The sequence below is a fragment of the Pecten maximus genome, chromosome 1 (genome assembly GCF_902652985.1).
Source record: "Pecten maximus chromosome 1, xPecMax1.1, whole genome shotgun sequence".
In the NCBI taxonomy this organism is placed as follows: domain Eukaryota; kingdom Metazoa; phylum Mollusca; class Bivalvia; order Pectinida; family Pectinidae; genus Pecten; species Pecten maximus.
Window position 1 is genome coordinate 5,643,775 of NC_047015.1, and position 26,285 is coordinate 5,670,059.

The 26,285-nt window shown below is 35.5% G+C and overlaps 2 protein-coding genes across 3 annotated transcripts; one reads left to right on the plus strand and one right to left on the minus strand.

The window, feature by feature from the left end:
• Positions 1–1,486: 1,486 nt before the first annotated feature.
• On the minus strand, positions 1,487–10,387 carry LOC117323156 (fas-associated death domain protein-like). Of its 2 annotated transcripts, none has more exons than XM_033878199.1 (3): positions 9,944–10,387; positions 4,104–4,247; positions 1,487–3,587 (listed from the first exon to the last, which is right to left on the minus strand). In XM_033878199.1, exons 1-3 carry the CDS (start codon positions 10,251–10,253, stop codon positions 3,316–3,318), a joined length of 726 nt encoding a protein of 241 aa, XP_033734090.1. In that variant the 5' UTR covers positions 10,254–10,387; the 3' UTR covers positions 1,487–3,315. The 2 variants fall into 2 exon arrangements, with proteins under 2 accessions (XP_033734090.1, XP_033734096.1); XM_033878205.1 differs by having other exon boundaries at positions 3,241–3,587; positions 4,104–4,244; positions 9,944–10,371.
• Positions 10,388–10,426: 39 nt separating this feature from the next.
• LOC117323147 (alpha-2-macroglobulin receptor-associated protein-like) lies at positions 10,427–24,599 on the plus strand. The gene is made up of 7 exons (XM_033878188.1): positions 10,427–10,653; positions 14,744–14,885; positions 15,346–15,483; positions 19,924–20,019; positions 20,629–20,870; positions 21,605–21,763; positions 22,361–24,599. The coding sequence occupies exons 1-7, from the start codon at positions 10,498–10,500 to the stop codon at positions 22,430–22,432; spliced, it is 1,005 nt and encodes a 334-aa protein (XP_033734079.1). The 5' UTR covers positions 10,427–10,497; the 3' UTR covers positions 22,433–24,599.
• The last annotated feature ends 1,686 nt before the right edge of the window (positions 24,600–26,285 follow it).

Below are 26,285 nucleotides of genomic sequence, written 5' to 3' on the forward strand. Positions count from 1 at the left end.
CAGGTTTACTCCCTACTGTCAGTGGGGCCATACATTCCAGGCCTACTCCCTACTGTCTGTGGGGCCATACATTCCAGGTCTACTCCCTACTGTCTGTGGGGCCATACATTCCAGGCCTACTCCCTACTGTCAGTGGGGCCATACATTCCAGGCCTACTCCCTACTGTCTATGGGGCCATACATTCCAGGCCTACTCCCTACTGTCTATGGGACCATACATTCCAGGCCTACTCCCTACTGTCTATGGGGCCATACATTCCAGGCCTACTCCCTACTGTCTATGGGGCCATACATTCCAGGTCTACTCCCTACTGTCTGTGGGGCCATACATTCCAGGTCTACTCCCTGCTGTCTGTGGAGCCATACATTCCAGGCCTACTCCCTACTGTCTGTGGAGCCATACATTCCAGTCCTACTCCCTACTGTCTATGGGACCATACATTCCAGGTCTACTCCCTGCTGTCTGTGCAGCCATACATTCCAGGCCTACTCCCTACTATCTGTGGGGCCATACATTCCAGGCCTACTCCCTACTGTCTATGGGACCATACATTCCAGGTCTACTCCCTACTGTCTATGGGGCCATACATTCCAGGTTTCCTCCCTACTATCTGTGCAGCCATACATTCCAGGGCTACTCCCTACTGTCTGTGTGGCCATACATTCCAGGGCTACTCCCTACTATCTGTGGGGCCATACATTCCAGGCCTACTCCCTACTGTCTATGGGACCATACATTCCAGTCCTACTCCCTACTGTCTATGGGGCCATACATTCCAGGTCTACTCCCTACTGTCTATGGGACCATACATTCCAGTCCTACTCCCTACTGTCTGTGGGGCCATACATTCCAGGTCTACTCCCTACTGTCTATGGGACCATACATTCCAGGCCTACTCCCTACTGTCTATGGGGCCATACATTCCAGGTCTACTCCCTACTGTCTATGGGGCCATACATTCCAGGTTTACTCCCTACTATCTGGGGCCATACATTCCAGGCCTACTCCCTACTGTCTATGGGGACATACATTCCAGGCCTACTCCCTACTGTCTATGGGGCCATACATTCCAGGTTTACTCCCTACTGTCAGTGGGGCCATACATTCCAGTCCTACTCCCTACTGTCTGTGGGGCCATACATTCCAGTCCTACTCCCTACTGTCTATGGAGCCATACATTCCAGGTCTACTCCCTACTGTCTGCGGCGCCATACATTCTAGGCCTACTCCCTACTATCTCATACCCACCAACATGTTAAACAAAGATGTTACACTGCCTACTGCAATAATCCTTTCAGTTCGCAAATTGTGAAAAAACAAATAATTCTCCTGGTAATTGCTCACAAATACCCACAAATAAACAAATTCCAGTTGGAAAAAAAACAACATACAAAATGTATATATATAATTCATCCAATGAATGCCAACAATCCCAGGGTTTAGATGAGGGATTCCCTATTCAAAAGAACAATATGACATCACAGAAACAATACATGTTGACAATTCTTTATTATGACATCATAGCATGTGGACGCTGTCCTTACCCCATGTGAGATAATTATCCATCCCTAGCAAACAGGATTACCCTGTGAAGTATGCAAGATTAACGGAAGCTTACACCTCTTTTGGGGTGAGATAGGGGATCTCAACCCGAGGGGGGGGATTTTTAAATTCCCAAACATGAGGCTTGCCGAGTGTTCGGGAACTTAACAATCTCCCTTCGAGGGTTGAGATCCCCCTATCTCTTCCAAAAAAGGGGTGAATGATTATTTTTCTCTTATCCTGTTTTCCAATCGTAGTGTGAACAAAATCCAAACATATGTAAACAACAATAAGTGGACGGCGGATGACTGTTGTGATTTAAGGCTGCAGCAGAGGCTTTACACCTTATGATGATGTTTCATACAAAATACAGTTCCAATAAGCTTGTCAAAAAGAACACCAAACATTCTGTTAACTCTTGATATTTAATACTTATTTCAATTTCTTTTGTGAATAACATGGATATTTAGCATTCAAATGTTCCAGGTCAGGTCATAGTGACGTCACCCTTTCGAGAAGAAGAGCATGTTCAAAGAGCATGTGTAGCTTGTCTTTTCCCAAGGGTGAGATAAGAAAATCTCACTCCTGTAAAACTGCGGATATCCCTGTCCAGGGTAAGAGAATAACAGATCTTACACCCCTTTGAGGGAGAAATGGGGAACTCGCCCAGAAAGCTGTGAAGTATCAGAAAAAAGTAGTTAGACCACAAATATAAATGCATACAAAATCAGTCATTTATTTCTGCTTCTATACGAGGCCTGCTTGTCAGTAATATTTCTGCAGGGTGTTTCTAGTAATCATGATTCCATGCAGTAAAGATGGAGGATTGATAAATCAAAATACACTATAGAGCATTCAACAGAAGATATACACACCAAGTTTTATGTACTGTCCTTCAGTATTCTATATAGTGTTCATGAACATTTAAGTTCTCGATCATAAAGACATACCTTTCACAGTTCAGGAGGAAAAACAATCCATTGAAGTATAACACATCCCTCATAAATTATATCTGTATATACATTGCTGACTAGCAGCTGGGAATGTTCAATTATAACCTCATTAGGATACAAAATCAGTCATAACTGGTACCATTATTAACACATACAGTAACTAACAATAGCATCAAAAACAATACAATTACTTCCTCTTCAGGACCTTATACCCTCAGTCCAACCTATCACCATTATACCCTCATCCAACCTATCACCATTATACCTCTGTCTTATTATAAAGTAACTAGGGTAAAAAGATTGTCTTTGTAGATAGCTACCTTGGCCTGGACACACTTCAGCCTTAGAGACCATCCTTTCCTATAATTCCATGGCTAATTTGTTTATGTTTCTCTTTAGGATAATTTTAGTTTAAATGAAGTCTCTATGGATAAGACATTTTCTAAATTACAAACTTATCAGAATTATTCTCAAAAATGGTCTCTGCATCAATCCACATACCATGCAGATGATATGATGATCAGATATACAGCCTTAAGCTTTGTATGATCATACTCACAGGAATGAAACCTTGACAATCGGATGTACGTATATACCTATACAGAACTACTTTCTTAGAACAAAAATACTGTTAACAAAATTAACTTTAGATATCCCCACCAGAATTCCTTCTCTGACACATGCTTACACCACCTAGATATAGACATTGTATATCACATAATCTGCCAAACATCTCTTACTAGGCTGGACTTTCAGAAATGTTCTTAGGACAAGCATTGGTATATTGATTGTTAATAACCTCTGTCTTCTTCCGAAAAGTTAAGAAAAGTCATTATCCTCCAGGTTAGCAGCGAGATCAAATCTCTCCACAGAAACATCTGTCAAAGCCTTTATCAGCATATTCTTGTTGACGGCACCTTTATTCTGCTGCACCCAAATCACAAAACAACCATGAATCTGTTCACGCATGTTACGTGGATGCTGTTGCTCCATCTCAGCCATGTCATAGTCAGATATTCCTAAGGTACGCATGAAGAAACGCCATTCCCTTCCAAGTTTCCTCGTCAGGTAATTGATTTCTTTTTCAACATCTAAATAAAAAAAATGTTTATGTATATGGTGTATATCTTATATTTTTTATCTAGTTATTTTGTGTATTAATTCAAAAAAGCAATATTCCTCTTACAGTGTTTTTGCTGGGTATTTTAACAATTGACTTAATTGTAAAATTAAACGTGTACATCAAGTTTGAAATTTACATGCTCATAACTGTTATATGATTGTCATGATTTCTGGAATCATAATTATGTTTTCATAAGTTTAATATAAGGATATTGCATCCCATGTTCTAAGGTCATGCTTTGGCAATCTGAACCTGTCAGTTAAAACTATGACATACAATGTATCAGACTTAACAAATGCTCCTGTCCCTTAAAGCACACCTCCAACCTTTTTCAGAGCAAGATGGGTGAGGTGAATTAAAGTCCAGTCCTTAAATTGTGTTTTTGTTAATACTGGTTGAATATATATTCCAGTAAAGATATAGTAACTAGTATTCTCATTAGTGTACTACATATTATTGGCCCTATAACACAGCCAAGACTTACGTTTGTAGTCGTAAGTCGGTAAGGAGTAGGTAGCACTACTTGGTGACATTTGATGACTGTGGAAACCCTGGGCAGGCTGCAGGTATACAATCTGTTGATGGGGATTTACTGGATTCAACTGTACGTTTTGTGTTATGTTGGCTACTGAAATGAGAAGATTGCAATGGATATACAGAAATTCACTACACCAATTCATATGTTTATACAATGAATATAAAGTCAGTCAGCTCAATAAATATACAGAGGATATTTAATGGTTTCCCGTTGAATATAGCATACTTCACGAGTATTACAGAATATCAATATTTCGAAATTATCAAAATATTCTGTCATATGTCTGAAATATATGTTCTTTTCAACTAGAAACCATTCAATTTTCTTTTTATTGCATTTTTATGCTAAAAAACATTAAAAACATAGAAGAATTAATAGTGTCAAAAAGTGAGGGAATCAGCAACATCATTCATTTTGAAAGGACTGATCAACGCAATAAGTGTTTTCTTCTTTTACTGGAGAATCTGTGCATGAAATGCTAACGTCAAGTGAGTATTTTGTCATAAATTAGTCTGAATATTTCAGAAATACAGAAAAATAACCCATTTATCTATCTTCGCTTTAATTGGAAACAAACAGGTTCGCTCTATTTGGTCACAAACAAAAAAATGTATATTTTCATTGCAAAATCTTCTATCTTCACTGCTCATCGTTTTTAAATTTTATCATTTTGATAGATTTTTATAGTTCACTGGCAAAAATGCAATAAAACAGCATTTCCAACTATGAACTCATTTTCTTCCATATATATATGTATATTATTACTTTCGACCACCTTTCTGTTTGCTTTTAATGCCTAAATTATACCGTTCTACACAATTACATTTATATGATTTAAATATTTATTCAATTTCGTTAAAACAAACTAATTTTAGTCAGTAATATGGGATTTGCCACCTGATATTGTCACTGCTACCCGCTGTTCGGGCCGAGATTTGCAGGACGAAATGTACATACTGCGTAGAAAAACAAAACCAAAAACATTCACTACATAGCACGCGCTGCCATCACATCGAATCAACTCGCGATGTTATTTTGTTAAACCTTTTAGTTATATTATTTATATATTTATCTATTTATTTATTTATTCATTTACTTTTACGATCTGTACACCACCTAAGATGTTCTCTAATTAATCATAATAGGCCCTCAGCGAATTAATTATCGGCAGAGGGGGATCGTTTTTACAACATAACGATATTCATTGTTGTTTATACCCACTATATTTGTGTAACTGTTCCATGTTCTATGTCTATATTTGATCGTATTTAATTTACCTGTGTCTTAATAAAGGGACAGATTGCCTCGAAAATTTGACAATTTACTTGTCTGTACTAGACTGTCGTTATTACTACTTGACAATTATTATTACTAGTATGTATATAATACCCATTATCAACATCAAATAGCAGTTAAACTTGATGTAAACTGAATTTTTTAACATAGCTTTTGATAATGTCAACTAATATAAACTTGATATAATTACTTTATTATAAATCAATTGTACTTGCTGACATTTTCTTAATTACACATGCATGTTTGTCATGATTACTGATGTGATTTAAACTTGAAAATATGATTACTGATGTCAGTTAAAACCTCTCTATGTTTTTGTAACATATAAATTATAATACAAAGATATGTTGAATGATAGAGTATATAACCTAATGTAGGAGAATCAATACCATATATAGTTCTATAATTTACTCGGTTAATACTAGTTAAAAATTTTGATGAATAAATCATTTTCTGGTGTAGGGGCACTATATCAGACAACTATTTGTCAGGATGTTAAAGTTCAGAAGAAACCTTGAATATTGAAATCCAGCTGGAATGTCAAGAAAACACAAACACAGACTTCAAGGTTATTGTATTTGTACCACTGGAGACTCTAACATCAGCATCCAGGCCTTTTCCAGTATTCTATGCTCTGACTTAATCTTTTCATTTGTGTTATTCCCTAATATTTCATCTCTCATACACTCTCGCCCTTTTATACTTTCCTATATTTATACTATGGAAACAGACAAGCATTTTTATCTGCACTTGTCTGGATGATATATATATGTACACTGGGGTCAGTTGATGCTTGTATCTATACCAGCCACAAAAACATAAGCATATAGGCCTACAGTACAATATACCACCATCACATCATATACACAACGCCATAGGGGGCGGCATGAATTACAAAAAAAAAGAGGCCAATGGGGCCTGTATCGCTCACCTGGTTGGATTTGACCAAATGTCAAAATAATGTTCATGTTCAATTTGTGTCATTTGTCAATCTCAAACAGTGCTATAGATGGTTAAAGTGTGGGGATCCCAACTGCTTTAAAGAAATAACGAAGTCCAGACTCTCTAAGGGTCTGAAAGACCTCAAGGATTGTTTTTACAACATGCGTTCATAACTTAATGACTGGAACCGATTTAAAGGAATTACCTTTATTTCCCCTATGGGGACCAACCCTTTGGCCCATTGGGGGTCAAAATCATCATTAATGCAAAATCTGTTTCGCTTTCCCCAAGGATGTTTCTGACCAAAGTTGGTTCAAATCCATTCATAACTGAATGACTAGTAGTGATTTAAAGGAATTACCTCTATTTCCCCTATTGGGCCCCACCCATTCGGCCCCTCGGGGGTAAGAACCAACATTTATGCAATATTTGTTCCCCTTTCCCCAAGGATGTTTCTGACCAAATTGGGTTCAAATCCATTCATAACTTTATGACTAGTAGCGATTTAAAGAATTACCTCTATTGCCCCTATTGGGCCCCGCCCCTTTGGCCCCTTTGGGGTTAGAGTCACCATTTATGCAAAATCTGTTCCCCTTCTGCCAAGGATGTTTCTGACCAAATTTGGTAAAAATCCAATAAGAGCTTTTTGACTAGTAGCGATTTGAAGCAAATGTTGACGACCGGACGCCGGACGCCGAGCCATGACATAAGCTCATGACACCGGACCTTTGGTCCAGGTGAGCTAAAAAAAAATAAACACCCCAAAAAAAAAGAGAATTAATGAAAGTTTGATTTTTTATTATAAACTTTCAAATTAAAAGGACATCACGGTAAAAACGTTGTTATTTTTATTGAATGTACGTGTTTTGTTCCAGTCCAGATTGACCACTTGATTTAGTTGGGAATGCCCCCTCTAAATTTAGCGGAGAAATTATTTTAAAATCATCACGTGACTGTTTTGAAATCGAGGTATGTTCATTTGTAAACACAAACACACGATAGCTTATAAGTTGAAATATTCCATCTGGGTTAGTTGGATAACGATATTATACAGTAGTTTAAATGTCGTGAACTTCTGTATATATTCCGGGGCAAATATTTATGTGTTTATAAGTGTAAACACTGTACATATAGTATATTGACAGTAGCGATGTACTGGTACAGACTGTATCAATATTACCGATTTTGTATAAATATTACCGAGTTTGTTATGCCCTACTATATTCAGCAATCAAGCAGAATACGAGCAGCATCCGTATTACTGCAGTCATTGTTTTCATGTTTGAACTGTTCGAATCTATTGTACTGCGGCGCAGTGTAATTCTAGGATTGTCTTTGGCCCACTTGGCCCTAATTCTCTTTATTGTGGAAGCTGTTATTGTTTTCAACCGCAGTCGATTCACGTTGGAAGCCATTTTTGTTTTCATGTGTTTTAGTTTGTGTTGCGCATGCGTTTTATCGTGTATGTCACAAAATTTACATATCCAAATTGTTGATCAACGAATTGTGATAACCTTTTTATAATTAATAGTTCATGGTTTTTATGTACATATGGTAAAACGCTGGTTAGTTTGAACGCGCTGATAGTTCCAGAAAAAAATGCCAAGACTTAAATTTGATCAACAGGCACATTTAGGTTATTAGATTGTATGCATGATCATTGGAATGCGTGTATAATTTAATATATGCCACATATTTTAGCGTTAATTCAGTTTTTTACATTGCACAATACACCACGCACGAGACAGCTGATTGCAAATTTAGGCCCCGATAATGTATAAATAATATAACATGTGATATTTGTATTCGCGGTGGTTATAGCAAACTAAGAAATCATACATGTATTTTCAAATATAGTGTTAACTTACCATTATGATTATTTAAATGTGACTGGACATCGCTTAATTATTGCCAATGAAGGTATTACCTGAAAACCTGCGACCTTACGCTATAGGTAATTAAGCAGGCCATGCAAGGTGTCGCTTGCAGTAAAGTTGAAAGGATCGGCTGCCCGGTCATGCTGAGTGACGTTCATATCCAGTCAAAACAATCCACAGCTGTCCCAATTATATAATTAGTGATGGATAATTTTGCAGGTTTCAAATATATGTTTGGCAGATAATACGACTGGGCATATTTAAAAGCCGACATGTTGATGTTCTGACCTAATTTTATCAACATATATCGCCTATTTTTACAGTAGTGCTTTCGTAAACGCAACAAGTTATGTAGACTATGCTTTCGATGTATTTACCATTTATTACAAAAATAAAGCGATAGTTTCTGATTCAGATAAAAAATATAGCCATGCGGAGATTAGGACCCTATACTGTACAAATGTTTAACTTTTGTGTCACAAATGAAACATGTAGTACTGTACTGTTTTGGGGCCTATAGGCTACGCATTGCCTGAGCAGCTTCGCGCAATAACCATCATAGTTATCGCGAAATGAAGAACGTTTAACGATCAATTGACTTTGAATTAAATAAAATACTATCATTTTACTTATTTATAAATGTGCCATTGTTCAGGCTGCCATTGTTACGTATTAGATTTACAATGGATGTGTGTGTGTCTAATGATTTAACTCTGCCGAGATTTTCGTCGATATCGACTCTAATAGTTCGAACTTGCGCTTATTTTCTGAAGCATAATTTCGAATAATTCGAACAGGTTTGTCAATATTTATTTAATTTTGTTTGAACTAACCAGAGGTTTACCGTTTATCATCAAATTCGAATGGTTATTGTTCATAAAGTTATATTTTTTAAAGATATACCCAATAATATGAAAAAAAAATTGGTTTACCGTGATGTCCCTCTTAAGTACTGTAACAAAATTAAAACACACAATACACTTAACGATGCACGGAGCTGACACCTCAAAATACATATTTATTTTCTTGAACCTAGTAAACCAGTAAAATCATCTTTGAAATCTATCATTTTTTATACTATTCTGGGTGAAAACGTAATGGAGTACCAGAGACATATATCTATTTATCCTGCAACTGCCACCGCATTGTCGGAATACACTCACCGTATATATTTTTGCTGTATACGGCAGTGACGGAAAACAGCTGTATTTTGGAATCTGAGCACGTGCGTCAGTTCGACTGACCTACTTCAAAGTGAAACTATGTTTAAGAGGCGAACATATTTCTATCATTTTACATCGTTTCACTTCAAAATGATTATTTTTTATGAGAATTTTTTATGACTGTTGCAGGATAAATAGAATACATGGTCAGTGTCTTAAAATATAAGCTGTATTTTTGGCTCGGGACAGAAAGACAAAAGTGGCTCGCCAAGGCTCGCCACTTTTGTCTTTCTTTACCCTCGCCAAAATACAGCTTATATTTTAAGACACTGACCATGTATTCTTTATATATGTCTCTGGGAGTACATACATATATATTATATATACAATACATTAATCAACTTAATTTTGGCCATCATCAATGAGGTTCAATAGATGAGGATATAAGAGAAGATGGTGTGGAAAGATTTGGTAAATATACTCCATTATTGGAGCTGTGTTTCATTACCTGTTTCATTGTGTATCCCATTTTGTGGTTTAGTGTAACTTTCTAAAACATGTAACACATCCTTTCTTCCGGAACAGCAGTCAGTGAGTAGTTTCTGTAAGAACGCAATATTAATACTATCAAGCATATCCCGGCTTTCAAGATTGTCACACAATTCGAAAAAACTTTCTATCTTAGATAAGTCTCTTTTTCCAATAACATCTTTACACATATATTTCATGGCCTCCAGATCGTCTTTTTTCAACAAGTTGGACAACCGCACCAACATTCCTCTGAAGTCCTGGTTCTCTCCACTACTTTCAGCAGACATTATGATTTTCCTAACGGTAATATTATCACAAAATGTTCAATGTAGCCTCCTCTAGATACACATTCCTATTTCAACCTCTGTAGATCTAGACTTAAGGAGAAGGCTAGGCAGAAGAATCCCCAACAGGAAACGTAAATATGGAAAATTCTTAATCAGTATCAACCAAACGTTTGTCTGGGTGGGGTGGGTTGAAATTTAAGCGTCTGATTAATTCCGATTCTTTGTAACTCGTTCCAGAACGAAGATGAAAGTAGGAGGCGTGTGTGGAATACTTATACTATTTATCTATAGGGCCTCTGAGGCTGGGAAATACTCAGAGGATGTCAACAAACCCTTGACAGAATCTAGGAAGCCATTTAGAATGAACAAAGTGAATATGATATGGGAAAAGGCACAGAAAGTAAGTTATAGGCCTATTAGCAATGCCCAACCAAATTTTTTTTATATATTCAAGAAGTAATTTTCTTGAAGAGTATCACCCCCTGATTCCAAAACAGCAATCAGAACAAGTCTATCATTAAAATTGAATTTTTGAAATATGGAAATTGAGACCTTCAAAACAACGCTTTTCCAAATAAATCGGTAAAAAGCGTACATAGCTCTGAAAATGCTTATGATTCAGAAAAAAAAATTTGACCATAATTTAAATAACGTCACATTCTAATATAAAAAGCAACAAATTCATGCAAAATATTTCCACAGGCACAGATTTTGAAGCTATTACTATTTTACAAAGTTGTCTCACCTGACAAAAACTTGTCCATATCAAAGGAAACACCTTAATTAAAATGCCTTTTTGTGCAAAATGGACAGTCAAACAACTCCCAATGTGTGTAGATTCCTTTCCTATGTGTAGTTCTGTAAGATATGTTTAGTTCAATCTGATTTATCATACACATAGTTGGTAAGTTCCTTTTAAACGTACATGTACTACTAACTTGGTTCCTTTTAATAACAAACATTTATAAATCCTACATTTATGATTTTTGATAAATACACAGATAACTTAATATTAAATAACATGCATATAAAGATTAAGAATTATAAACACACATAGGATGTGCATGCAGTTGTCGGATATTAATTACAATTTGACGATGTCTATATGAAGAAAAAATGGGCAGATTATAAAAGAAGGATGCATATATATAATAAACAAGTTGTGATCCTGTGCTACTATCATTAACTTGTTGGAAAAAATATTTTAAAATACAATTATATTTTGAAATATAACATGCTAAGTGAAAACCACTAAATTTCAGCCTAGAGACTTTCAGTTTCATGATTAACTTGTAATTGGTGACATTTTTGATGAAGTAAGCTCTTATCTAGACAATGTTAATGACTTACTTTTTTGTTTTTTTGTGACAATAGTAATGCATTTGCTTTAACCATTGTCAAGTCCTTTTTAATTCAAATAAAACAGTAGCAATAACATTCACTCATAAACAAACAAATCCTCATCCCTCTATTTTCTTTAATAATCATCAAATAACACAGCAGGACTGTCACAAACATTTAGGTTTAACTTTTGATAAAAAAGGGTACCTGGTCTGATCATATATCAAATATTTATGAGCCATAAGGATTACAACAGGTCTAAGAAGATGTACATATCACCATGTACTTTATTCAGAAGAAAATTAGAAACATAACAAAGAAATCCTAATCACAAACCTTAGAACACTTGTATAAAATCATTAATATATACATACACCTACATATCTCTAGAAAGCATCAAACCATTCATAAATACAAATAATTTTAGAAATGAAAAAATCCTCAAAATTCCTCCTACTAGAACTATAACAATTATAATCACTGGAACTCTCTTGGTGACTCTTACAAGAAACTCTGTTTCAATTTCTAGCTAAAAATCTAAACTAAAAACAATAGTTTCTTACAACTAACTCTCCAACTATGTCACAATATTTTTCTATAATCTACAGGAAAGGATTTATAATCAGGGCATCCAGTAGACCCTTGAGAGTATGTTTTTGACTCCCCAAATTGAGATCTGACTCTTGGGTTTGAAGCTTAAAGGGACATGTCTATTTGACATATGTTTTGACCCTTCCGATTTCTCAGAAATAGTGATTTGACTTCTGAAATTGCTGAAAGTCAAGGGTCAACTGGATGCCCTGATAATATTAAACCTAGTCTGTTATATATATCCGATCCCCTTTGTCAAACTAAATTTTCATAATTTTCTATGTGTATTAAATTGTAAGTATACTTTGTCTTATATTTGTTGTGTTGACAATGAAATATTTTGAAATAAAATGAAAAAAATATTGTGCTTATGTGTCTTTTGTCATGGAAAATCCAAATGAAATTCATCCAAGTTGCTTGAATCTGATGATTTTTTCAGTGCATCTAAACAAATCAAAAGATGGATCTGTAGTCTATGTCCAAGGAAATATATTTAACCATATGCATGATATGGCATATTGCTACTACCAATACATTGGCATTTTGATGCACATAAAATGAATGTTATCTAAAAAACATGGAGCAATAGACATGGCCTTAACTTAGGTTTGGATATGTGTCCCTGCCCCTGGTGAGTGGGACAGGACCCGCGGTTAATTAAATAACGTGGCACTCCAGAACTTAGCAGAACTTGCAGAAGTTACACTCACTTTGACCCAGTTTACACGATAGGCCTAAATGGGTAGATTTACAGACCTTATCTTCATATTAATTGAATATTACTTAGCATTGTGATATATTTTTGATGGATGAACTCGCATTAATAAGGAAATGAGCACTTTGTAAAAATTTGATAAAGCTGGCACGTTTTACCTATGCGCCATTTCTTCAGTATTGTACATAGTAAATCATCGAGGGTTATCGAATGAATGAATGTCACCCACCATCCATTGATTTACTGTGTGCAAATACAATAAAATCACCGTACTTCCGAAGACCTATTGCGTGACGTAATTTTCCTCAATCCCAAATTTGCAATAAGAGTTATCTCCCCTTTGCTTGGGCATTGCTAGTTATATACATTTGTCAACGAATGTATTCGCACTGACACTCCTACAAAAAGAAAAAAAAAATGGATAAAATTTATGAAAACAACTAATGTAGAATAAGAAAGTCACCCAAGGGAAACATGAAACATTTGTTTGGATTGACATGACGATTTATATATAGGACTTCATTTAAAAATTAAGAAGTTGATAAAAATGATGAAATCCTCTGATATAGATCGTCATCCAAAAGACAATAAGCAATCGTTTTGACTGTATATATTAATGACAATTTGCGATAAAGCACAATGAGTTATCAACTGGGTCATGATCAGCGAGGGGTTTACATTAATGATTTCACATTTGATGTAATGGAAGGGAAATAACTCCTGCAATATAGCCTGTTTCTCTGATAATAAATAGATAAATATATATCTTTTCTATTTCCTGTCGTAGTTGTACCGAGAGAAACATTTATAATATATGTACAATTCGTATCCATGTATATAAATATATTGCCATCCAGGTATTCATATCATCTAATAGACGACTTCCACAATGATCATGTCAGGGTATCGGGCTGACCATCACTGGCCCATTGAAACGTTCTTTTTAAAGAACGCCGATGTGGCGCAGCAGTATAAGCTGCAGGTATTTCTGGCTAGGCGATTGGGTGCCGTAGATCGTGAGTTCGAGGCCCGGTCAGGGCACGAGTCAAAAAGTTGTCTTCCTTCGTCATTTGTGTTACTATGTTATATATCTTGTAATTATATATATATATACATGTATATATAACTTAGCAGTCGTCTACTAGATGATAGGAATACCTGGATCGCAATGTATTTACATACATGGATACGAATTGTACATATATATATTATATACATTTCTCTCGGTACAACTACGACAGGAAATTCAAATCTATATCTTCGGATCACCAACACATAGTGTATATTATTATGAAACATTGTGCTAATAAATAGATATATAACTTAGCAACACAAATGACGAAGGAAGACAACTTTTTGACTCGTGCCCTGACTGGGCTTCGAACTCACGATCTACGTATATACAGTCAAACCTGTCTATAAAGGCCACCCAAGGGAAGCAACAAAAGTGCCCTTTATAGACAGGTGCCCTTTATATAGAGGTTCCATTCATACTGTGAAATTTGATCACCAGTAGCCCTTTATAAGTATCCATCACATATTGTAGGTAACTTTGCTCTCCAATTGTCCACAACACTGTTATCTACATACCCCCTTTCCCCGCTCATTGTTCCAAACACAATATTATGCCGTGATTTAAACGAATCCAACCATCCATTTGATGTAAGTCCAAAAGAATACACCTTACACCCTTCTAATGTGGTTTATATATTCATTAGAGATCAAGGAGTGATGTATAGCAAAATCAATCATTTAGAAAAAATTGTAGTTATTTTGCATTTTACCATTGTGTGTAGATTGTTGTGTTCCCCATGTATCTTTATGATTGTTATGTTCCCGACAGAGACTGGCTGGACCCCGTCTGGCTGACCTGTATGCTGACCTCACTATCCAGGATAAAGTGGAAAGGGAACTTAAGAAACTCAAAGCTGAAGACAGAGATAAAGATGGAATGAAGGATGCAGAGGTTCGACAGCGACTGTTAGGTGTGTAGATCACTACATTTGTAAAAATGTGACAGCTTTAGGATGAGAAATTGTTTGAGGGCTTTAGGATGAGAAATTGTTTGAGGGCTTTAAATTTAGGATGAGAAATTGTTTGAGGGCTTTAGGATGAGAAATTGTTTGAGGGCTTTAGGATGAGTAAACTACATTTATAATTGTGTGAGTGCTTTAGTAGGATGAGTAAAGTACATTTATAATTGTGTGAGGGCTTTAGTAGGATGAGTAAACTAGATTTATTATTGTGTGAGGGCTTTAGTAGGATGAGTAAACTACATTTATAATTGTGTGAGGGCTTTAGTAGGATGAGTAAACTACATGTATAATTGTGTGAGGGCTTTAGTAGGATGAGTAAACTAGATTTATTATTAAGTGAGGTCTTAAGAATGAGTTAATTAATTGTGGTTCAGATCAATTTGCTGTATGGAGAAATTACTGTTTACAGACATCATGAACAGATATGGGCTTCAAGAAGTTATTTCTGTACCTCCTAGTCCAGTCTTCTCAAATGAAATTCCACAAGAATTTCATGATAAAAAACTCCAAAAAATGTGGAAGAAAGCCGAGTTAAGTGGATTTACAGGTAAGAAAAAATACAGTATACTGTAGCTGTTTTGTATCTGTTTTTGTAGGCATTGTGTAATTAATATAGCGACCTAATTAACAATTCACTTACAGATAATTCACATGTATACAAGTTCTATTCCTGTCTTTGTCTCTATGTTGTCAGGTTGTGGTCTTTGTTTTTAGCTCGTCTCTTCGAAGAAGAGTGAGAGCTTATGTCGTCACTCCGGCGTCGGCGTTGGCGTTGGCGTCGGCATAGGTTTTCCAAATGTTGAATTTTTGGTGCAAGTGTTGAAAGGCAAAGTAATTTATGGTAATATGGTCCCTGTGGGGGTCAAACTATCCCCTGCCAGAGTTAAACTAAAAGATTTTTTTGGAAAAAACACAGATTTTTGAAAAATTTTGGACATAGAAAATGTTTGCGTTAAGTTTTTGGTGCAAGTGTTGAAAGGTATTAATACATCACTTTATCATTGTACTAGGGTGCTGATAATTGGCAATAGAGTCCCTCTGGGGTTAGACTATCCCCTGCCAGAGTCAAACTGAAAGATTTTTTTAGGAAAAAACCAGAATTTTCAAATTTTTGGACTTAGAATATTTCTGCGTTAAGTTTTTGGTGCAAGTGTTGAAAGGTATTAATACATCACTTTATAATTGTACTAGGGTGCTGATAATTGGCAATAGAGTCCCTATGGAGTAAGACAATCCCTTCCTGGAGTAAAACTTAAAAAAAAAAAATTGATTTTTTCTTTTTAAATCTGTGTTTTTTTTGTTTTTGCTTTTAAATCTTTGGACTTTGTGTTAAGTTTATGTTGTGAGTGTTGAAAGATATAGTAATACATGGTATTAGGTTCCCTGTGGGGGGTTAAACTATCCCTTGCCGGAGTTAAACTGAAAGATTTTTTGGGGGAATAAACACATTTTAAAAAATTTTGTGCAAATGTTGAAAGCTATTAACACGTCACTTAATGATGTACTAGGGTGCTGATATTAGGTAAAAGAGTCCCTATGGAATTACACTATCCCTTCTTGGGGTGAAACTGAAAATAAAACAATGTTGAAATGCTCACAATAGACAATTTATACTGGTCCACATTTTTCAAGGGAGAAAACTCTCATTAGGATAATATTTTGTCAAAAAATTGAAGAAATATGTCCAAAAGCAATTACATTTGTATTTAATATATTCATTTAACAACAGCATATAGCTTGTCTCCCGAATGTTTGCCAATAAATAATTTATATATATATAAAATGGTATGGTTTTGAAAATTGCATGAATTCACAAAACATAATCTGATCAAGTAAACAATATAAATATTATTAATGCAATTTGCGAAACCATTCCAATTAATATATTTTAATTATTTATTGACAAACATTTGCGAGACGAGCTATGCTGTTCTCCAACAGCTCTTGTTAGTCCTGCAGTGAGATGTCTGTTCATAAACCCTACATTATATGTGTCCATTGATTAAAGGATGAGCCTCAAACTGTTATGATATCTTACTAAAACACTCTCCTCTGTGTTTCTATTCGACAGTTTCAGTATCCGTTGAGTTTGTGCCACCAACCATGCAGGCTACTTATAACAATATAGAACAATTTTGTCAGGTAGTATACATATATATGTATATAGTCTACATGCATTACAGGTGTGTATCATGACAAGATTGGAATTTAGTCTCATTTTAATAATGTCGTCTGACAGTAAAGGTGTGTTCCTAACATTCAGTATAAAAATTGATTAGATTTGAATAATTTGATTGTTTTAATAACGAAATTGTCTGCATTGTGTACAGGTAACTTAGTAAATAGCTACATGTAATACAACAATTTTCTGCTAGATAATTAAGGACTCTAAAAACAATTGATGACATGACAGCTGTGTTGGGATTCCAAACAGTGACTACAGGATTCCAGACTGTCTGGGCACTCTATTTATTTTTTCTTCCTGTATTCTGTTTTCACACAAGATCCCCAAGGTTTAATTTTTTTCTTCTTTCTATATATTGTAAATGGGTTTGGGCACTTTTTAGGAAAACTCAAAAATAAAACTAAGCAATGGATATCACTCATATTTGTCTGGTATCAATTTTATGGGGTGGGGATTCAAAATTGCAAAGATTGTAACAATCCCTAGGGTCTTATCACACCCCTACAGAATCTGGATTTCATTTCTGGGTTTATCTTTGAAGCAGTTTGAAGCATTGTTTGAAATCAACAAATCCACTTAATATTATACATGGATAACGCATCTGTGACAAACATTACAACTAATATCAAGAACAAACACTGATAGTTCACTGATCATGCATAAGGGAAAGAAAGGAGAAGTTACAGAAGGAAACCCTAACAGATCCACTCTCTCACTCGCTAAGACTCGTCAAACAACCAAATAGATAAGAAAGAGCGATGGTAGACAGAAAAGGTGTTGATCCATATAGATGTCGGAGCTGTCCACTGACAGCTTAATGTAAGAAACAAAATATAACATAAAGTGGTCGCATCAATACATTCACTCAGTTACATAAATGAATCGTCAGTAGCTCCAGGATTCACAGTTAGATATAAATATATGTACAAAAAACGTACAGCAGATAGATAAGTCGAAATTTGACTCATTGCGACATCTGACTACATGCAGCCAGACTAGTGTGTGGATATGAACAAATTACATACGTATACGTGCATCCATACGTACAAAAATACAAACTTATTTACATAATTAATACAAACCATTCAAACAGACGAACATTAATAATTTTATAAGAGGTACTCACACTCCTCTGTTTGCTGATGTGTTTTACTCTCATCACAGTGCTAGATACTTTTTAATGTGAAAAAATATCTGTAACAAGGATTGAAATATTAATTCATGTAAATTTAATTATCACGATTATACTATCTATTAATACATTAATTATCAATAAACATTGATTCAGTGTACGTTTTTAAACATTTGAGTAACAATATTAATGGAAATTGTTTTGTTTTGTTTTGATTTACATTAAAACCAAAGTTTTTAGTTTTCTCCTAAATTGATTTCTTTCTTTCCGTATTTTCCATTTCATGGTACAGATTACAGTATTTACCAGAATGCTGAAATCATTTCTCCCTTGATACCCATGTCAAGAGTTACATTTTCCCCTTTATTGAGTAGTTCAGTGGTATACACTGTATAATGTAGACTGTTTTAATGGTATATATAATGTAGGCTGTTTTAATGGTATATATAATGTAGGCTGTTTTAATGGTATATATAATGTAGGCTGTTTTAATGGTATATATAATGTATATATAATAATATATTGACCTAATACATAATTAAGGCAGAAATGGTTTCCAAGGCATCTTTAGAATTTTTTTTTTCCGTGTTTTGTGTACATCATCCAGATCTGAGGGGAGCTTACTGATATTTTTCAAGCAAAAAGCTTATATGAAATATTGACTAGTTTAAAGGTCGCATTTAAGTAATGCAAGTAACTCAATAACAGTTACTTTAAGTTATATTGAAATGGCCTTGACAGGAAGGAGCTTTTAGATGTCATTTTTTTTATGTATTTGTAAGGTTATTTGACTAAAGTAAAGGTATGTCATGTAACAATAAACAGAAGTGGGCTACAATACATCTATTGAGGTCTTATTAGAATAACACTGAGTTCCTCCTACAGTCAAATGTTACATATCATAGGGGGATATAATGCCATAATTCATCCCCATATGTAGATGTATTTGTAGATGTATCATCTCAATATGCTTTGATAAGATAATGTATTAAGGTAACGATGTAATGATGTACTAACATAGTATTACATTGATACAATTATCTCTAGATTTTCTGATAGTGAGATATTAACCAGTAAAGATTTTTTTTGATGATTTTGTGATGATGATGGGTTATTCAAACTGCTCTTCTTCCTTAATTTTAAATTGTTACCACTTTTTCTCTGAATATAGCCAATGGATCTTTTTCAAATTACATAATAAAGTTCCTCTGTTTACTGAGATTTGCATGTTACATTTTGAGACTAATCGGAAAACAGACAGGTAGACAAATGAAGTTTTTGACTTTTATTTCTTGAGAAGTTTTCCATGTACATATGTAGGTGTTCCTTGGTCCCTAGTTAAACATGTCCAGACTGATCAAAATTACTTACAGGTGGCCATCTATGATTATGACGGATGAAGTTTGTAATCAACATTTTTTAGAAATGATTCAATTAATATTTTCAATATGTCATTTGTGGTTTCTTCTTTGTCATTAATTGTACATGTTCAATATTGAGACTAAAGTACAATCATTTTTGTCAACATGCTACCGGGTATATATGTCAAGAAGTAAAAATGAGGAAAGAAGAGTATATAAAGATCAGTCTAACAAAGAACTATTCTGAGATCTCTTCTCATATTTTTCTTGGATCGAAGCTTTAATACCTGGTGGCCTGGTTTCTTGCAGATGAAGAATTGAAACAACTCAAAGAGGAGTTTTGGCATCAACAAAATAAACTGGATGAATTTAACAGTCTGAAGGAGGAAGGATTTAAATTTGATGGTGAGATAATTATATAAGTATCAATTGGGAAGTCACCTGTCTTGAATCATTCTTGCTAATTGTTTAAATACCGAGGGTGAGAGGTCAGTTAATAAAAAAAAATTTAAAAAAAAAAGGTAAGATAATACAAGTTCAACAAAAATATCTTTAATATCTATGAATTAAAACAGATTTTCAACATAGCATGATTGAGGTATCACATTTTACCGGTTTTTAGGACCAAAGTGAGATAACACACATACCACTGCATGTGTACATCTTTCAACAGTCAAGGTGAGAAACACATCCCCAATGGGCCTCTTGTGTTACCATCCTCATATTTCCCGGGTGATTAATCAGTGTACATAGATTTGTAACTCCTTGTTTCAGACATGATGGACAACAGTCTTGACCGGTACAGTGACAATGATTTGTAACTCCTTGTTTCAGACATGATGGACAACAGTCTTGACCGGTACAGTGACAATGATTTGTAACTCCTTGTTTCAGACATGATGGACAACAGTCTTGACCGGTACAGTGACAATGATTTGTAACTCCTTGTTTCAGACATGATGGACAACAGTCTTGACCGGTACAGTGACAATGATTTGTAACTCCTTGTTTCAGACATGATGGACAACAGTCTTGACCGGTACAGTGACAATGATTTGAAAAAGATGTCTAAGACTGACAGGCAGTTGGAGTTAAAACGAAGAAATCAAGAACTGAACGACAGGTACCGAAACCTTCATGAGAAGGTAGAAAAACCAGGGGATGAAGAATTGGAGTTTTCTGACCATAGAGTTTACGAGTTGTGGGCACTTGCTAAGAAGGCCAACATGTCTGAGGAGGAGTTGGCTGAATTTAAAGTATGTACTGCTATAAATGTTTAAATAACTAGACTTTAAAGAAATGCTTTGATAACTAGACTTTAAATTATTTCTGTACAGTTATAAATGCTTTGATAGCCTGACTTTAATGTATGTCTGTACAGTTATAAATGCTTTGATAACTAGACTTTAAATTATTTCTGTACAGTTATAAATGCTTTGATAACTAGACTTTAATGTAGGTCTGTACAGTTATAAATGCTTTGATAACTATGAGCAAGATAAATATATTATATGCATGATACACTGACCTTACATATTCTTAAGGATGCAAGATTATTTTAACTTAAATAAGCAAAAACATCCCCGGCTACTTATTGACTGCAACTCGAGGGTTGCATGCCCATTTCCATATGAAGGACTTTGGTTTGAAGTGACATCCATTTCCATATGAATTGACTTTGGTTGGGAGTGATTCCCATTTCCATATGAAATGAGTTTGGTTGGGAGTGATTCCCATTTCCATTTGAATTAACTTTGGTTCGAAGGGATGCCCAATTCCATATGCAATGACATTAGTTGGGAGTGATGCCCAGTTCCATGTGAATTGACTGGTTCGAAGTGGTGCCCATATCCATCCCCTAAAATCTTTCAATCTTTTACCTTTCAGCTCTTCAAAATGACATTTAAGATTTTTAATTGAACATTATATACATCACCCTTTAATGTCTGAGAATAAACAAGTACAGAGCTTTGTATTTTCTCCCTCACAGACAGAGTTGGGACACTTCCAGCGCCGGATCTCCAAACACGATTATTACCAGGATCAGCTGTCGTACACGGAGGATCTGACCAAGGATCAGTTTAAAGAAGGAGAATTACCAGAGAAACATACCGATATTAAACAGCGGGCAGAGAATATGGAGAAAACTGTAAGTCATCTTGTGATGTTTGCTTCATGATAAGATCAGCTTAAATGTGTTGCACTTGTCTTCTGGTTGGTATTGAGTAGCAATCAACATTTTAATAATAAAGCAATATTAAATTTGTTAGAATTTCTTAAATGATGTATAAGTTCTCCACAGTCCAGACAGATGCATGTGTCATTTGCTTGTTTGATAGCCGGGATTCATTCAAGGCTGCATGTAAATAGATTAAAATCTTCAATTGTATGTCACACAAGTTTGAGGAGGTCTAGGAATTCTCCTCAGCTTTAATCAATTGCATAGATGCCAAGTGTGTGAAAACCAATATGATACGTAGGTCCAGGATCGTGTAATGAACCTATAGATAATGTGGCATCTAAAGACAGAGAAATGAAAATATTTCAAAAGTTTTATGTATGGCATATTCTGATGTTCGAGAAGACCAAGAATCAAAATATAAAACATTCTAAAGCAGCAATTACCTGATAAAAACAATTACCAAGATGTCCCCATAAGCAAATCATTGATGTTTTTCCAATACAATGCAGAGTACATGTGTTTCTTTTGTTTGCCATTAGAACTATTTATTTTCTGTGTTTGCAGGTGCGTAAATACCATGCCCATTTGAAAGACACTGTAGAGAAAGCTATCAACAAGAGACACACCGAGCTATGATCGAGGGTTGAATGTGGAGAGTATGTGTTGTTATGGCTGTAGACAAAAGGGCAGTAACTGTGTTTGTATGCTGTAAGTTAGTATGTGTACCAAAATGTGCCTTGTAGTGGCACTGTATGCTGAAAAATGATTCTTCTTATTTTTGGGAATTACCAAAATTGTCTTTGTATGGAATGCTTTCCACCTTCATCCCTCCTCATCCCCACATAAAGATATATTGTATGTCAGCTGATACCCTCCTCCCCACATAAAGATATATTGTATGTCAGCTGATACCCTCCTCCCCTGGAGCTGCGATGGCCGAGTGGTTAAGATATCCTGACACTTTATCACGACCTCCACCTCTAGGTTTCGTGTTCAAAACCTACGTGGGGCAGTTGCCAGGTACTGACCGTAGGCCGGTGGTTTTTCTCCGGGTACTCTGGCTTTCCTCCACCTCCAAACCTGGCACATCCTTAAATGACCCTGGCTGTTAATAGGACATTAAACAAAATAAACCAAACCAAACCCTCCTCCCCACGTTACGACATATTGTATGTCAGCTGATACCCTCCTCCCCACATAAAGGTGTATTGTACGTCAGCTGATGCCCTCCTCCCCACATAAAGATATATTGTATGTCAGCTGATACCCTCCTCCCCACATAAAGATATATTGTACGTCAGCTGATACCCTCCTCCCCACATAAAGATATATTGTACGTCAGCTGATACCCTCCTCCCCACATAAAGATATATTGTACGTCAGCTGATACCCTCCTCCCCGCATAAAGATAAATTGTACGTCAGCTGATACCCTCCTCCCCGCATAAAGATATATTGTACGTCAGCTGATACCCTCCTCCCCACATAAAGATGTATTGTACGTCAGCTGAAACCCTCCTCCCCACATAAAGATGTATTGTACGTGAGCTGATACCCTCCTCCCCACATAAAGATGTATTGTATGTCAGCTGATACCCTCCTCCCCACATAAAGATATATTGTACGTCAGCTGATACCTTCCTCCCCACATAAAGGTGTATTGTACGTCAGCTGATACCCTCCTCCCCACATAAAGATATATTGTATGTCAGCTGATACCCTCCTCCCCACATAAAGATATATTGTACGTCAGCTGATACCCTCCTCCCCACATAAAGATATATTGTACGTCAGCTGATACCCTCCTCCCCACATAAAGATATATTGTACGTCAGCTGATACCCTCCTCCCCACTTAAAGATATATTGTACGTCAGCTGATACCCTCCTCCCCACATAAAGATATATTGTACGTCAGCTGATACCCTCCTCCCCACATAAATATATATTGTACGTCAGCTGATACCCTCCTCCCCACATAAAGATATATTGTATGTCAGCTGATACCTTCCTCCCCACATAAAGGTGTATTGTACGTCAGCTGATACCCTCCTCCCCACATAAAGATATATTGTATGTCAGCTGATACCCTCCTCCCCACATAAAGGTGTATTGTATGTCAGCTGATACCCTCCTCCCCACATAAAGATATATTGTATGTCAGCTGATACCCTCCTCCCCACATAAAGATATATTGTATGTCAGCTGATACCCTCCTCCCCACATAAATATATATTGTACGTCAGCTGATACCCTCCTCCCCACATAAAGATATATTGTACGTCAGCTGATACCCTCCTCCCCACATAAAGATATATTGTACGTCTGCTGATACCCTCCTCCCCACATAAATATATATTGTACGTCAGCTGATACCCTCCTCCCCACATAAAGATATATTTTATGTCAGCTGATACCCTCCTCCCCACATAAAGATACATTGTATGTCAGCTGATACCCTCCTCCCATTGTAAAGATGTATTGTTCCTAACCTTGTCAGTTAATGCACCAGTCGTTACTTTTTAGATACAAACACATTCCTAGTTTTCCTGCCTTTCTTTAATTACTATAATGATGTGATACAACAGAGTAGGTAATATATATCTGATTGATAAGAAAGATATTTTGTAATACTTACTGGTCATTGAATGCTGATCTGAAACCTTATTTTAATAACATTGAATCTCCCTGACATTTACACATTTTTATATACTGTATACAACAGAAAGGTCTGCCCATGAATTTTTACAACTACACAATTAATTACTGCTGGTACTTTGTTTTTTCAATTTCACAAAATTTTATTCAATAGAGAAAAGGATTTAACAACAGGCATATGCCTATATAAGTTATCTCCTTGTAACAAAGTGTATATACATATATAATTATATAAAATTGCTAATTTAATAGAATTAAGTAATTCCAATGCAATAAAGATATTACTTAGTACATATACAATATAATATGGTATGAATATGTAATTTGAGTAGTAAGGACAATTCTATGATTATTATTAATAAAAGTTGGCTTGTCTTAAATGTATTTTCAATTTGTATAAATTTTGGAGGATTTAGAATACATTATCCAAGACATAATCAATCCACCCATGGGATACAGACCTAAAATGTACTTTATTTTAATTGGATACAATTCAATTTAACAACTACGCATAATTAATTACTACCACTACTCTGTTTTAATTGGATAGAATTAAATTTATCAACTAATCATCATTGAAAACTACACATGCTCAATTTTAATGTACATATACTATATGTATAGTTTGACCGTTGTAATAACTTCACGGCACATCCATATGAGATTTTTGTCAGTTTTGATACAGTTTAGTAATTATCCTCCAAGGCTTTGTCATAGATATTCTGTTTTTAGCTCACCTGGACCAAAGGTCCATGTCAAGGCTCAGCGTCTGTCCATCGTCCATCCTTCGTCTGTCAACATTTGCCCCAAATCGCTACTAGCCAAAAAGTTCTTATTGGATTATGACCAAATTGGGTCAGAAACATCCTTGGCAGAAGGGAAACAGATTTTGCGAAAATGGTGACTCTGACCCCCAAAGGGCAGGAGGGGTGGGGCCCAATAGGGGAAATTGAGGCTATTCCTTTAAATCGCTACTAGTCATAAAGTTATGAATGGATTTGAACCCAATTTTGTGAGAAACATCCCTGGGGGAAGGGAAACAGATTTTGCATAAATGGTGACTTTGACCCCAAGGGGCCAAATGGGTGGGGCCCCATAGGAGAAATAGAGGTAATTCCTTTAAATTGCTACTAGTCATAAAGTTATGAATGCATGTTGTAAAAACAATCCATGAGATATTTCAGACCCTTAGAGAGTCTGCATGGACTTTATTTCTTTAAAGCAGTTGGGATCTCCACACTATAACCATATATAGCATTGTTCGAGATTAAGAAATAAATTGAATTGAACATGAACATTATTTTGACATTTGGTCAAATCCAACCAGGTGAGCAATACAGGCCCCATGCATGGGCCTCCTGTTTATTTAGTCACCAAACTTTCTCAGAAATAGGTGTGTATTGTAAGTTAACCTGTTATATTGTATGTGTATTGTTAGGTGTTAACGTGTAGTACCTGTAGAATCCAGGTGGTGCTGATGTGGTATTCACATGTAAAAATATTAACATTAAATTCCTGAAATATATTAATTAGATAGAGGGCATCTAACAGTGTCTTCAGTAAAGTCAGATATATTTCACTCAGAGTGGGGCTAATGTTTTAATATTATTGAAAAATATTCAAATATTAGCCGCATCATCATCATTCTTTATTCCTCAAAAATATGAGAGTGTATATTACAAGTAATAATAATGAAAGTTAGAAATTATCAGAAAATCATACGATGTACAAATATATCATTAATATAAATTCAATTGTTCATCAAATCATTTCCTTTTGCTGGTGGGTGTATTCACCCTTGACATATAGACTACGTTATATCGGCAGCGTTGA

Excerpts from the sequence above, each read along its gene's own strand:
- LOC117323147 (XM_033878188.1), top strand. The coding sequence starts at position 10,498 with ATGAAAGTAGGAGGCGTGTGTGGAATACTTATACTATTTATCTATAGG. Across the intron at positions 20,020-20,628 it reads GGAAGGATTTAAATTTGATG|ACATGATGGACAACAGTCTT; the intron begins GTGAGATAATTA and ends TCCTTGTTTCAG. Across the intron at positions 21,764-22,360 it reads CAGAGAATATGGAGAAAACT|GTGCGTAAATACCATGCCCA; the intron begins GTAAGTCATCTT and ends CTGTGTTTGCAG.
- LOC117323156 (XM_033878199.1), bottom strand. The coding sequence starts at position 10,253 with ATGTCTGCTGAAAGTAGTGGAGAGAACCAGGACTTCAGAGGAATGTTG. Across the intron at positions 4,248-9,943 it reads TGGGATACACAATGAAACAG|TAGCCAACATAACACAAAAC; the intron begins GTAATGAAACAC and ends TTCTCATTTCAG. Across the intron at positions 3,588-4,103 it reads ACCGACTTACGACTACAAAC|ATGTTGAAAAAGAAATCAAT; the intron begins GTAAGTCTTGGC and ends TTTTTTATTTAG.